Raw genomic sequence first — 13,892 nt, forward strand, 5'->3', positions numbered from 1 at the left:
TGAGTTGAGCGTAGTTCTATTATTTTCTCCTCTAAAAATCAGAACACAAATAATGTCATGACGTGTTGTGTAACATTACTTCTAACCTAGTGGAAGCTAGTCAGTTATTTCATGACACAAAGGCTAAATATTCCATATTGGAGGCCATTGTCAGAAAACACCACATGGTTCATTGTCAGAGAGCTTGTCTGTTCTCTCATTCCAGTCATTCTGTGGTGCACAATATTACCCGCTCTACATAAGGACGGGATTTGAAACATTTACTATTTTTACCGCCAAAATAAACGCACAAGCTTTTCCATGCTGAAAGATATCATTCTGGGCTTAAAAACATGTAGTCATTCACTTTCACTAACCTTCCGCATACCAAGAGTAACGTGACAGCCACGACAGTGCCAGTAAAACCGGTCATGGCAGCTGTGTACAAGAAAGTTGGCCTACGACCCTTTCATGTTCTATATTATTACCTGCCTAGAAATGAACACACGGTTTCTGAGGCCGCTGCTCTATATAGTTTTGTTCTAGTTTCCCCCTGGCAAAACTCCTTCACTGAATACATCTAACAAAATGGAGACCTCATGAAACTTCGTCTCAAATGCACATAAATTACTTTAGTACGCTCTTTACACCATTCTGTGCAGTTTCTTATGTTTACTAGTGGCCAGACCAGACTAGAAATTCTCAGGGTACAGGTTTTAGATAGAGCAAAAAATGTTCCCAAAACATACCTGTCCTTTCACACAAAGGGCTCAAAGTATCCCGATGTGGGCCGATGGGATAACTTCAAGATGCACAAAAATATCTGAAACATAACATCTATAACAGGTTATTGATAATAATTGTGGCACACACATAAGGGATGCGACGACTGAAGTTCTCAGGATTTGATCTGAGGTAAATTTTGTCTCAGGAAAACATGCTGAGCCAGGTTGCAGTTGTGACCTTTCTGGGTGTTCGCCATTCCTCCTCCATGATGACAGAAGCCGCTCCCTGCTCCGCCCCTATAACAGAAAGCGAGCGGCTCCTGGGAGAATATCCGTCCATTTCCTACCAGTAGCTGTGCCTTCAGTGAGGCGGCCTGGCAGCATATTAACGCCATTTACCTACAGACTAACCTTATGACATCTGTAAAACATCTGTGCAATTAATGGCTTTTAATAAGCAAGTAAGATAAATAAAAGACTCCATGTAAGAATTGCAGTTTCCTGTGCTTTTAATACAAGTGTATGAAATAAAACAAGAAGGTTGAAGCCTACAGAGAGGAGACGTAAATGAGAATTGTATACCTCTTTATTTCATCATTCGTGAACTGGGCCGTATGGACCTTGTAAGCTGCATAGGGGAAAGGCTCTGCATGTATCGGTGTCTTGGGAGAGCATGGTTGGCTTTGTTTTGCTAAGTAAAGCGTCATAAATCATGATGGAAGCCATTACATGGACTATATGGATCAAACTCTAAAGTATTGATAACATGTTTGCATTGAAATTGGTTCCTCTGTGTTTCCACAAGTAAGGTCACCGCTTACGCCTCTAGATGGGACGCGCTGCCGTCAGCATTCGCTGCCTGCTTGTGGTGGGCTATTCCTGGTCCCAATTGCTGTTTATTTTCATAACACTGCAAATAGAGCAATGAAGCAAAAGGGAGCAATATCTGTCAGCAATTGCACAAAGTTCACTTAAACTGTTTTTTGTTGAGAGAGATCACTTTACACACAAGAGCCTATAAAACTCCACAGGGCTGCGTATAAACAAAAACAGGCCGCCTGTTTACCGCTAAATATTTACTGTGCTGCAGGAGAAGCCAAGATAAAAAGGAGGTGAAACAAGTTCAACTGGTTTTCTGTGCTTTTTGAGACCACGAGGAGGCCTTCCAGCCGCACAGAGGCAGGAAAGACATCCACCATTCTGAATGTTTCTAAAGTATGTTGTGGAAATATTGACTGGCACAGACCCAGACGCACCGTTAGGAAAATGCATATCGCTCATCGTGCTGAGGGAGATCCTGAGTGAGGATAAAGTCTTCACCTGCTGTAGGAAGCCGAGAATGAAATGCTCACACGCCTCTACAATGAAGGATAATTGGATAATCCAGATCAAGAGTTAAAGGGAAACTTGTATCTGATTTATGGCGCCCATTTTCAGAGAAAATATATTTTGAACATACAGCCCAGGTCCATGGCGGGAGACTACACGAGTCTGGCAGCACATCTGGTTGGCTCTTCCCGGCACTGCTAGCGGTGACTGACAGGCCTCTCCTTATGTACACATTAGACCTATTAAAGGGAACCTGTCACTTGATCCTGCCCATACCACAGGCAACATGACACACAGCATGGTAGCACAATTGCAGCCAGGTATTTTTTCTCTGAAAGGCTTCTGCATTTCAGAGAAGATGTAGTTTGATGAGCCAGGACAATAATCATAGACTTGACTAGTCCGGCGCTGCCTCTGGTTGGCTTTTCCCCATGTGTGTAGTGACAGCTCTGTCTGTCAGGTTAGCCATTGTTGCAACCTGTGCAGGACCACAGCAGCCCACGTGGTAAGGGGCCTTCTACCCCCAAAGCTGCAAGCAGCGTCTATCCCAGAGATATAAACTGCTGCATTGCCATGAACTGTTGGGCGTTTCAGAACAAAATCTACCTTGCTGCAGTCAGTTAGCCAGGCTCTAATTTGTGTTTTCTGTGGTTTATGCAGTATGAATCAACTGACAGGTTCCTTTTAACTACTGTTCACACAACTGAACTATAAACAGGGTCCAGGAAATGTTTTCCGCTGATCGCTGTTTCCTCTAATCATTGCAGTGTTATGTGTGTAAAGGAACAGCGTGATATTTACTGCGATATAGTACAATCAACACTTATTGTTCTGCTGATTTGGGTTATCTGGAAAATATGTTAGATGTTTGCAGTGTAAACTGCAAGGAAAGATTGTATGTAAGTTCCTATGTAATAATGGGAAGAGGCTGATGTCATTAATTCATAGGGGCGTCTATGAGGGGTGGACTTCACTTTTCCGGAAGAAGTATTTTGATTTTAGGATGTATATACTGGGATTAGGAATACATCATCTTGTAAACGTTCTGGTGGAGACTATAACGCACTCTAATCTCTTTTTAAGTATTTGAAATAAAACTGTTTTTCAACAGTTGAACTGAGCTGGACCACACACAACTTTTTTTCCATGTTGTTACTTGTTTCCAGAGCAGGTCACATCTGCCATTTGTAGATTTACGTTTTGCCCAGACATCAGTGTGGAGAACTAGCGGCTAAAACTACATCTCCCAGCAGACCTTATGAGAAAGAGATAAGGTAGAGCTACAGCCCTAAATAATGGATGGCTTAGAGAAACCGTTTTATTAAAAAAATCAGCAGATCATTATTAGTAAATTATAGACCATTAGATGGTAGCCCGATTCTAACGCATCGGGTATTCTAGAATATGTATGTAGTTTATTTATGAAGATTTTAGAATAATACATTGAATACACAGGTCGGACTGCGCCTGTCGCTGATTGTTCGCGGACGGCCATGTAGTATATAACAGCCCACGTAGTAAATAGCACAGCCACGTAGTATATAGCACAGCCACGTAGTATATAGCACAGCCCACGGAGTATATAGCACAGCCACGTAGTATATAGCACAGCCCACGGAGTGTATAACAGCCCACATAGCATATAACACAGCCACGTAGTTTATAACAGCCCACGTAGCATATAATACAGCTCACGTAGTATATAACAGCCCACGCACGCAGTATATAACACAGCCCACATAGTGTATAACACAGGCAACGTAGTGTATAACACAGGCAACGTAGTGTATAACACAGCCCATGTAGTGTATAACACAGGCCACGTAGTGTATAACACAGGCCACGTAGTGTATAACACAGCCCACATAGTGTATAACACAGGCCACGTAGTGTATAAGACAGCCCACGCAGTATATTGCACAGCCCACGTAGTATATTGCACAGCCCACATAGTATATAGCAGCCCACGTATTATATTGCACAGCCCACATATTATATTGCACAGCCCACGTATTATATTGCACAGCCCACGTAGAATATTGCACAGCCCACGCAGTATATAGCAATGTGGGCATCATATCCCTGTTAAAAAAAAAGAATTAAAATAAAAAATAGTTATAGACTCACCTTCCGTTGGCCCTGGATCCAGGCGAAGCGGTTACTGACGCTCCTCGCGCGCTCCGGTCCCAAGAGTGCATTGCGGTCTTGCGAGATGATGTAGCGGTCTCACGAGACCGCTATGTCATCATCTCGCGAGACCGCAATGAATGGAGCGGTCACTGGAGCGTCGCGAGGAGCGGGAAAGGCCTGTTCCTGATCCGGGCGCCGACGGACGGTAAGTATATAACTATTTTTTATTTTTTTTATTATTTTTAACAGATCTTTTAATTATTGATGCCACATAGGCAGCATCAATAGTAAAAAGTTGGTCACACAGGGTAAATAGCAGCGGTAACGGAGTGCGTTACCCACGGCATAACGCGGTCCGTTACCGCTGCCGTTAACCCTGTGTGAGCGCTGACTGGAGGGGATTATGGAGCAGGCACTGACTGCGGGGAGGAAGGAGCAGCCATTTTGTCGCCGGACTGTGCCCGTCGCTGATTGGTCGTGGCCGTTTTGCTGCGACCAATCAGCGACTTGGATTTCCATGACAGATAGAGGCCGCGACCAATGAATATCCGTGACAGACAGACGGAAGTGACCCTTAGACAATTATATAGTAGATTGTATTGATATAAATGTAGTGTGACAAAACACTCCGGGATCGCCTTTGCTGGGGTCAAAGGTCACGTGGTTTGTGCATTGAATTCTGAGGCGTACAGCAGGTTTCTTAGCAAGCTGACTTCAGGTCAAGTTTATTAACGTGAAAGTAACATAGAAAAAACAAAGCATAAAAATAAATCCTAGCCTGTCCGGCACTAACTAACAGATACGTTGCTATCTCAACAACTGGGGGGGCTTCTCCCTCCCAGCTAACAACACACAGTCCTTGAGCACAGCTCTCACTCACGTTTGTCTCACACAGACAGGCAATCTGTGTGCCCCAGGCTGACTCCGGAAACCCTCAGCTGGTCATCCTTTATTCCTGCACTCATTAACCCATCATTATCCTGAAGATACTGAGTGGCCTAATTCACATAGGACAAATACCTGGGTGAGATATACCTGCCCCCGACTACCAGACCGACATGATTCTTACAGTAGCTATTATGTAAAAAAAATAAAATCTAAATTTAATTAGATTACCATAATATAACCACTCTACCTGGCTGGTAGATAGGTTGGAAAATCATGAAAAAAAAAATAAGTCTGCAGACAGGTTTGATTTTGGTATGTATTCTACAACCACATACTGTATATCGATACTCTGTGATTATATAGCTGATAGACATCGAGGTTTGGGTCTTTCATAAAGCAAAGGGTTATAAGTATGGGTACATGGAGTCTTTTTCAGTTTGATTCCACTGGAAACCAGCCTGAAAAAAATGCGAAAAAGAATGAATATATGCACAGAAATGTATAAATGACTTGCTGTGCACATGTTCCATCTTCTATAACTGCTTCTAAGTACTTCAGGCTTGAATGACATGACGCGGCTAAAAGAACTGACCGGTCCATTTGTCTGCTTGGAAGTCGCCGCTATATTAGATAGGTTTAAAAAAAACTCCAGTGGCAAAGCCACCTCAAAAGATGTCCAGAGAGATGCCACAATAGAGGCTTTGGTGAAAACACCTCTGGCATTTCCCTGAAGCGTCTTCTGCTTCAAAAACAGTGTGGGTACGCCGGTGTCTAAAAGACTGGATCTCAAAGAGGTTTCACTATATGTATGCAAAGCAACTTGGTGAGAAATGTCCTGACTAATAACTAGCTTCTGATCTGATATGCTAGACTAAGTTAGACGGGAACTTGAGATGTTTGTCAGTGAACCTTGTAATTTGGGTTGGATCCACCAACATTTCTGTGTCTGTGGTGTCTGCCTGATTGTAACAGAATTGCTTGCTGCCATCCGAATTCTGCTTTGCTTCATGGCTATCTCTGCTGTTGAAATTCATCTTGCTGAGAGACCCCCAATAAACATCAGTGGAAGTTTGCGCCAAACATTCGGCAGTTTCGGACAACTTTTTTCTAAAACGTGTGGGATCCTGTGCACTTACTTGATGGCTCATTATCCAACATGCCTATACCAAGTAAACCAAGATCTCAGTAGGCTTTGCAGTCGGGTGGAGTGGAAGCAATGCACCTTCTCCAGCTTTTAAAATAATGTTATCTAATACTATTAATGTATGATTAGTTTACTAAGTTTCAAAGGAATTTTGAATAATTTAGAAATGTTAATATTGGAAATGTATTTTATATTCTTTTAATCTTTGGAACCTATTGATTAAAATAAACACCGCTAACCAGGGTGTTGTACTGGTGCCTTGTGCTACATTGTCAATACAGTAAATTTGGTATTCCTAATTATGAAGGAGTGGACGCCACAGCCCAGACAAGCACTGCTACTGACAGACCAGTACACAGGAGACATAGGCATATTGCACAAGGCTGGAGCAAACAATGGATAAGATTCCAGAGTTACATACCTGCAAGGTGTGGCGAGGAAAGAATGGTGGCACTTGTGTAGTTTGTGTGCAATGACTTTGAGGGAAAACACCTGCTTTTCTGGAAAGTGTGTAAAATGTGCAAAGGAAATGGATGCAAGAAGTGCAGTGTGATTCCTCAGTTTATCTCTAAACATACATGAATTTAGCTTTTATATACAGAGCCCACAGTTTCTCCTGAAATCCTAAAATAGCTGTAGATGAGCTTCATGTCACTGATTTGGCTTTTACAAGTGAAGCCATTTAGAATAAATTCACATATGAACCTTTTGAGAAATAAAATCGACACTTTTCTCATCTCTTTATTTCCCCATTTATAGCTTCCTTATGTGGATTCCAGAGCTGTTCATCTGGCGTTTCTTTTTCTCCGTGGTCTGATTACATTGATGGCGTGTAACAGTGCCTGTGGCTACCCCTTTAACATGTTGGACTTGATGCCTTGGAAGACATTTGATGGAAAGCTGTTTCATCAGAAATACCTGTTGTGTCATGACCACAGACCTGTGGATGTGATCTTCGAGAAAAACGTAAGTAGATGTTTGAATATTTTATTGTGGCATTGCAACGCAAGGAAATTCCATGGGTATTAGTGTATATGTTAGTGCTGTGATGGTTAGAAAGAAGCAACCTGTGATTCACCAGCTATTAGCCAAGCTAACTTTATTGGCACCTACTTACGAGCTGGGCAGTGGCGTAACTAGAGTCTGATGGACCCTGTGCAACATTTGGACCGGGCTCCCTCATCCTGAAAAATTTGTTATCTATACACTGGGGAGAATAAGTATTTGATACACTGCTGATTTTGCAAGTTTTCCCAACTACAAAGAATGGAGAGGTCTGTGATTTTTATCGTAGTACACTTCAACTGTGAGACAGAATCTAAAAATAAAAAAAAAAAAGAAAATCACATTGTATGACTTTTACATAATTAATTTATTGCATTAAATAAGTACCGTATTTGACACAAAAGAAAAACAGAATTTAAAGGGAACCTGTCATCAGGATTGTGCTCGGTAACCTACAGACAGTGTCAGGTTGGTGTCGTTATACTGATTAAAATGATGCCTTGGTTGATGAAATCCATCTTGTGGTTGTTGTTTAATCTGTAGTTGTAGTTTTCAGTTAATGAGATTATCATGCTCCGGGGCGATGATGGGTCTGTGCGAGGCAAAACACTTCAACTGGATGTGCGTCCTTGAAGCTTCTGCTGGCATTGGCTGGCCCCTGACCCGCTGGGCCAGGCGCAGCAGTCGCTGGAGCTGCGTGTGTTCTAACCATGCAAGACACCTGTTGAATCTCTATTTCTTGAGCCTCTATTTCTTTCATTGACATGGATGGTGTCCCCTACTTCATCGCTTGTGCCATACAGCACAGGACTGGCACATAGCAAATATGTTTTCCTAGTTTTAACTTGGGAATTCATTTTCTTTTATGTCTGTGTGCCAGTCCCAATACCACTTCTGAGTCATTGACTTTATCACTCGCACCTTCAACATGTATGCATTTTCTTTTTTAAACTTGTCTAATTGAGGATTATACAAAATAACAAGGTTATACAAGAATGTACAACATAATAAAAGAGTAAACAGCATTTCTCATTGCTCATTAAAGAAGTCGATCACAACTAGGACAACCCCTTCTCATAACCCACGCGTGGCCCCAATAAAATAAAAAGCCTGGTGCGAAATCAGCGCTGGCATCACTGTCCTCGCCTTCAGACATATCGAACATCGAGAGGAAGTCTGGGCTGCAGCTGCCCTCACTTCCTCTTGATGTTCGATTTGTCCGAAGGCAAGGACAGTGATGCCAGCTCTGATTGGGCGCCAGGCTCATGTGTCATAACCGCATTAGAGCCCCAGGACTGCGAGTGCCAACACCACTAGAACAATGTCGCCACTAGAGATGAGAATAAGCTTTTTTATTTTACCGCCGCCAAATATTTAGATCAAGAAGGGGTTGTCCTAGTAGTTGACAGCCCCTTTATTAGCTATAGCCTTTGCGAGAAGAAGCAAAGTATCCTTAAGAAGAATACTAGGGTAGTGAGGCCAGGTCTCCTTGTCAAGGATCCCCAATAAACAAACCTTAGAACACCGGAGGGTACAGGAGGTTGTATGATACCAATGAGGATAGCTTTGACCTCTTTCAAGAAGTCTTCAATAGGAATAAGATAGGGTAAGTATTATGTAGTAGTAGTAATGTAGTAATATGTAGCTTATGCAATCATATGCCCATGTCAGTTTTATTATATTAGGAAATCAACCAGGCCACTTTGCACAAGGTTTAGGGAGCACTATCATTCTATCGCAACAATGAAGGGGGCGCTAAGATTCATTAAACACATTGATGATTGCCATAACGCAGATCCTAATGTGTTAAAATTTGCTGAAATCGAAACACGTAGAATATCCACCTCGAGGTGGGAATAGTAATAGATTGCTTCTCCAAAGAGAAGCTAAATGGATACTGGATTCCGAAGCGCAGGGTCCTCTAGGCTTAAATGATGAATCAGATCTGTCTGTCTATCTGTGACATGGTTTTTGCTATGTACACATGTGATGTATCATCGCACTAATTGCACTCACCAATCCTTTTCACTTCCCCCACTGTTTTATAAAGGAAATGAGGTAGTTTTACATAGCAATATGGACCAGTAGGAACGCAAACTAAGCGTGAAACGTTAAAATCACTGCTCCTGATGCTATTGCACTTTTTGTCATCTGTCCAATTTCAAATGAAAATGAAAAAGGACTGAATTTCCTTCAAACGAGGGCGAGTGCTGACTTTCTTTTTCATTTGTTACTGTGACCATTTATAATCTTTTGTCTTTGCACCACCCTGAAGTTTGACAAGTGGAAGTTGTAACATTGTTCCAAAAGAGCTTAGACACTTGTGAAAGAAGCTTTCTATTGGTGCTTCAACACTACTGCTTAATTATTACCATGTAGTGGTTACCAGTATTACAAGTGTGAGACATGTCATGGTTACCAGTGTGAAACATGTAATAGTTACCGGTGTTACCACTGTGAGACATGTAATGGGTACCAGTATTACAAGTGTGAGACATGTAATGGTTACCAGTGTTACCACTGTGAGATATTTAATGGTTACCACTGTGAGACATGTAATGGTTACCAGTATTACAAGTGTGAGACATGTAATGGTTACCAGTGTTACCACTGTGAGATATTTAATGGTTACCACTGTGAGACATGTAATGGTTACCAGTATTACAAGTGTGAGACATGTAATGGTTACCAGTGTTACCACTGTGAGATATTTAATGGTTACCACTGTGAGACATGTAATGGTTACCAGTATTACAAGTGTGAGACATGTAATGGTTACCAGTGTTACCACTGTGAGATATTTAATGGTTACCACTGTGAGACATGTAATGGTTACCAGTATTACAAGTGTGAGACATGTAATGATTTCTAGTGTTACCACTGTGAGACATATAATGGCTACCAGTGTTACCACTGTTAGACATGTAATGGTTACCAGTATTACAAGTGTGAGACATGTAATGGTTACCAGTGTTACCACTGTGAGATATTTAATGGTTACCACTGTGAGACATGTAATGGTTACCAGTATTACAAGTGTGAGACATGTAATGGTTACCAGTGTTACCACTGTGAGATATTTAATGGTTACCACTGTGAGACATGTAATGGTTACCAGTATTACAAGTGTGAGACATGTAATGATTTCTAGTGTTACCACTGTGAGACATATTATGGCTACCAGTGTTACCACTGTTAGACATGTAATGGTTGTCTAGCATTACTAGTGCAAATTGTCTCTTCAGAGGAGCATTGCGGCTTTAAGTCTCCTCATCTCGACATGCTTAACATGTCACTCTCCGCAAGGAGAAATTATACTTCTTGGATCCTAGTATTACTAGTGTGAGCCATGTAATTGTTACCAGTGTGAGACGTGTAATGGTTGCTAGCATTACCAGTGTGAGACATGTAATGGTAACCAGTATTACCACTATGAAACATGTAATGGTTACCAGTGTTACCAGTGTGAGACATGTAATGACTTCTCTCTGCTTTCCTGATCTCACTGCAGAACTGTGCCGGATTATAGCTGACACAACGTATATACAGTGAAGGAAATAATTGATTGATCCCATGCTTATATGTTTGCACACTGACAAAGTCGTGAACAGTCTATAATCGTAATGGTAGGTTTTTTTTAACGTTCAGAGATAGACTATGAAAAATAAAATCCAGTAAATCACATTGTATAAATTATATAAATTTATTTGCATTTTGCAGTGAGAAATAAGTATTTGATCCCCTACCAACCATTAAGAGTTCTGGCTCCTACAGACCAGTTAGAAGCTCCTAATCAACTCGTTACCTGATTAAAGACAGCTGTCTTACATTGTCACCTTTATAAAAGACTCCTAACCACAGACTCAATTAATCAGTCAGACTTTAAGCTCTACAACATGGGCAAGACCAAAGAGCTTTCTAAGGATGTCAGGGAGAAGATCATAGACCTGCACTAAGCTGGAATGGGCTACAAAACCAAGACGCTGGGTGAGAAGGAGACAACTGTTAGTGCAATAGTAAGAAAATGGAAGAAATACAAAATGACTGTCAATCGACATCGATCTGGAGCACCATGCAAAATCTCACCTCCTGGGGTATCCTTCATGAGGAGGGTGAGAGATCAGCCTAAAACTACACAAGAGGAACTTGGTAATGATCTCAAGGCAGCTGGGACCACAGTCACCAAGAAAACCATTGGTAACACATTATGCCGAAAAGGTTTAAAACCCTGCAGTGCCCACAAGGTCCCCCTGCTCAAGAAGGCACATGTGCAGGCCCGTCTGAAGTTTGCCAATGAACACCTAGATGATTCTGTGAGTGACTGGGAGAAGGTGCTGTGGCCTGATGAGACAAAAATTGAGGTATTTGGCATTAACTCAACTTCCCATGTTTGGAGGAAGAGAATTGCTGCCCATGACCCAAAGAACACCGTCCCCACTGTCAAGCATGGAGGTGGAAACATTTTGGGGGTGTTTTTCTGCTAAGGGCACAGGACTACTTCACCGCATCAGTGGGAGAATGGATGGAGCCATGTACAGTAAAATCCTGATTGACAACCTCCTTCCCTCTGTCAGGACATTAAAAATGGGTCATGGCTGGGTCTTCCAGCAAGACAATGACCAAAACATTCAGCCTAGGCAACAAAGGAGTGGCTCAAAAAGAAGCACATTAAGGTCATGGAGTGGCCTAGCCAGTCTCCAGACCTTAACCCCATAGAAAACTTATGGAGGGAGTTGAAGCTCCGAGTTGCCAATCGACAGCCTCAAAATCTTAATGATTTAGAGATGATCTGCAAAGAGGAGTGGACCGAAATTCCTTCTGACATGTTCGCAAACCTCATCATCAACTACAAAAAAAGTCTGACTGCTGTGCTTGCCAACAAGGGTTTTGCCACCAAGTATTAAGTCTTGTTTGCCAGAAGGATCAAATACTTATTTCTCAATGCAAATAAATTTATATAATTTATACAATGTGATTTTTTGATTTTTATTTTTGATATTCTATCTCTCAATGTTAAAATTAACCTACCCTTAAAATTAGAGACTGTTCATGTCTTTGTCAGTGGGTTACAAAATCAGCAAGGGATCAAATACTTATTTCCTTCACTGTATCTTAAATATGTACCTGATTCTTACCAATTATTCTCTTTCTGTTTCCTCATCTGGCTATTTCTTGGCCATTTCTTTTCACCTTTCTTCTCCTTTTGCCCTTATTTTCTCTTTTTTTATGTGACAATTTGACTCACTGGGGAGACTTTATATTATCTAAAAGTGGGGTAATGCTGGGCCACTTAGGGGAGACCCTCATTAGGTGATACTTAGTGGCACGAGTGCATGTGCTTTTGTAAAGTGATATGGGGCATTGGATCTGCCTCATTTGTTTTCATCCAACTGTCATCTTTACTATGTACTATGTAGTATGTTGTGCACCATAATTTCAGCACTAGGTACAACTTTACTGATCACTGAGTTTTGCAGGGAGCGTGGGGTTGGTGAGTTCTGGTGGTTAATTGGTTGTTGTACGTTATAGGGTATATTGTTCTATGTTTGCAGCCTCTACCCTTGTGTGCGAGTGTTCTGCATTTTATTCAGTAATACTGAGTCTAGGTTCCAGGCATGTAGACTTTTCCCTTTCCCCTCTTTTTATATCAGTCTCTTAGAGGCTAAAGTTATATCGTAAGAGAGAGAGAAAGGTTTCTCATGTTAACTGTTATCTGTCTTGTCTACTATATAATTGTCTAAGGGGTACTTCCGTCTGTCTGTCTGTCTGTCCTTCTTTCTGTCGCGGTTATTCGTTCGCTGATTGGTCTCGGCAGCTGCCTGCCATGGCTGCCGCGACCAATCAGCGACGCGCACAGTCCGGAAGAAATTGGCCGCTCCTTACTCCTCGCACTCACTGCTCGGCGCCCGCATACACCCCTCCGCTCACCGCTCACACAGGGTTAATGCCGGCGGTAACGGACCGCATTATGCCGCGGGTAACGCACTCCGTTACCACTGCTATTAACCCTGTGTGACCAAGTTTTTTACTATTGACGCAGCCTATGCAGCGCCAATAGTAAAAACATCTGTTAAAAATAATAAAAAAATAAAAAATGATTATATACTCACCTACGCCGCCTTTCCCGCTCCTTGCGATGCAACCGGCACGTTCCGTTGGCATAGATGGTCTGGCAGAAGGACCTGCCATGACGTCACGGTCATGTGACCGCGACGTCATCGCAAGTCCTACGCGCCTGCGCGGAAAGGACCTGCCGTGACGTCACGGTCATGTGACCGCGACGTCATCACAGGCCCTGCGCGCCTGCGCGAGCAGGACCTGACAGACGTCACGGTCATGTGACCGTGATGTCATCACAGGCCCTGTGTCAGCAGGCTGGGACCGGAAGACGACAGGCGACAGAACTACAAGTATGGTGAGTATGTTAGAACTACAAGGGGCCCTCGGATCGGAAGGTGAGTATGTTTATTTTTTATTTTTTAACCTGTGACATACGTGGCTGGGCAATATACTATGTGGCAGGGGAATATACTACGCGGCTCTGTGCAGTATACTACATCACTGTGCGATATACTACGTGGCTCTGTGCAATATACTACATCACTGGGCAATATACTACGTCACTGGGCAATATACTGCGTCACTGGGCAATATACTACATGGCTGGCCAATATACTACGTGGCTCTGTGCT

At 42.3% G+C, this 13,892-nt stretch overlaps 1 protein-coding gene across 5 annotated transcripts in view; it reads left to right on the top strand.

Annotated features, from left to right (window-relative positions):
• FAM120B (family with sequence similarity 120 member B) overlaps positions 1–13,892 on the top strand; it is a 197,824-nt gene that overhangs the window by 125,276 nt on the left and 58,656 nt on the right. For all 5 annotated transcript variants that reach the window (XM_077283228.1, XM_077283231.1, XM_077283230.1 and 2 more), the window contains one exon: positions 6,955–7,161. In XM_077283228.1, the coding sequence (XP_077139343.1) occupies positions 6,955–7,161 (207 nt within the window). The remainder of the gene's footprint in view (positions 1–6,954; positions 7,162–13,892) is intronic.

Source organism: Ranitomeya variabilis, chromosome 2, assembly GCF_051348905.1.
Source record: "Ranitomeya variabilis isolate aRanVar5 chromosome 2, aRanVar5.hap1, whole genome shotgun sequence".
Classification (NCBI taxonomy): domain Eukaryota; kingdom Metazoa; phylum Chordata; class Amphibia; order Anura; family Dendrobatidae; genus Ranitomeya; species Ranitomeya variabilis.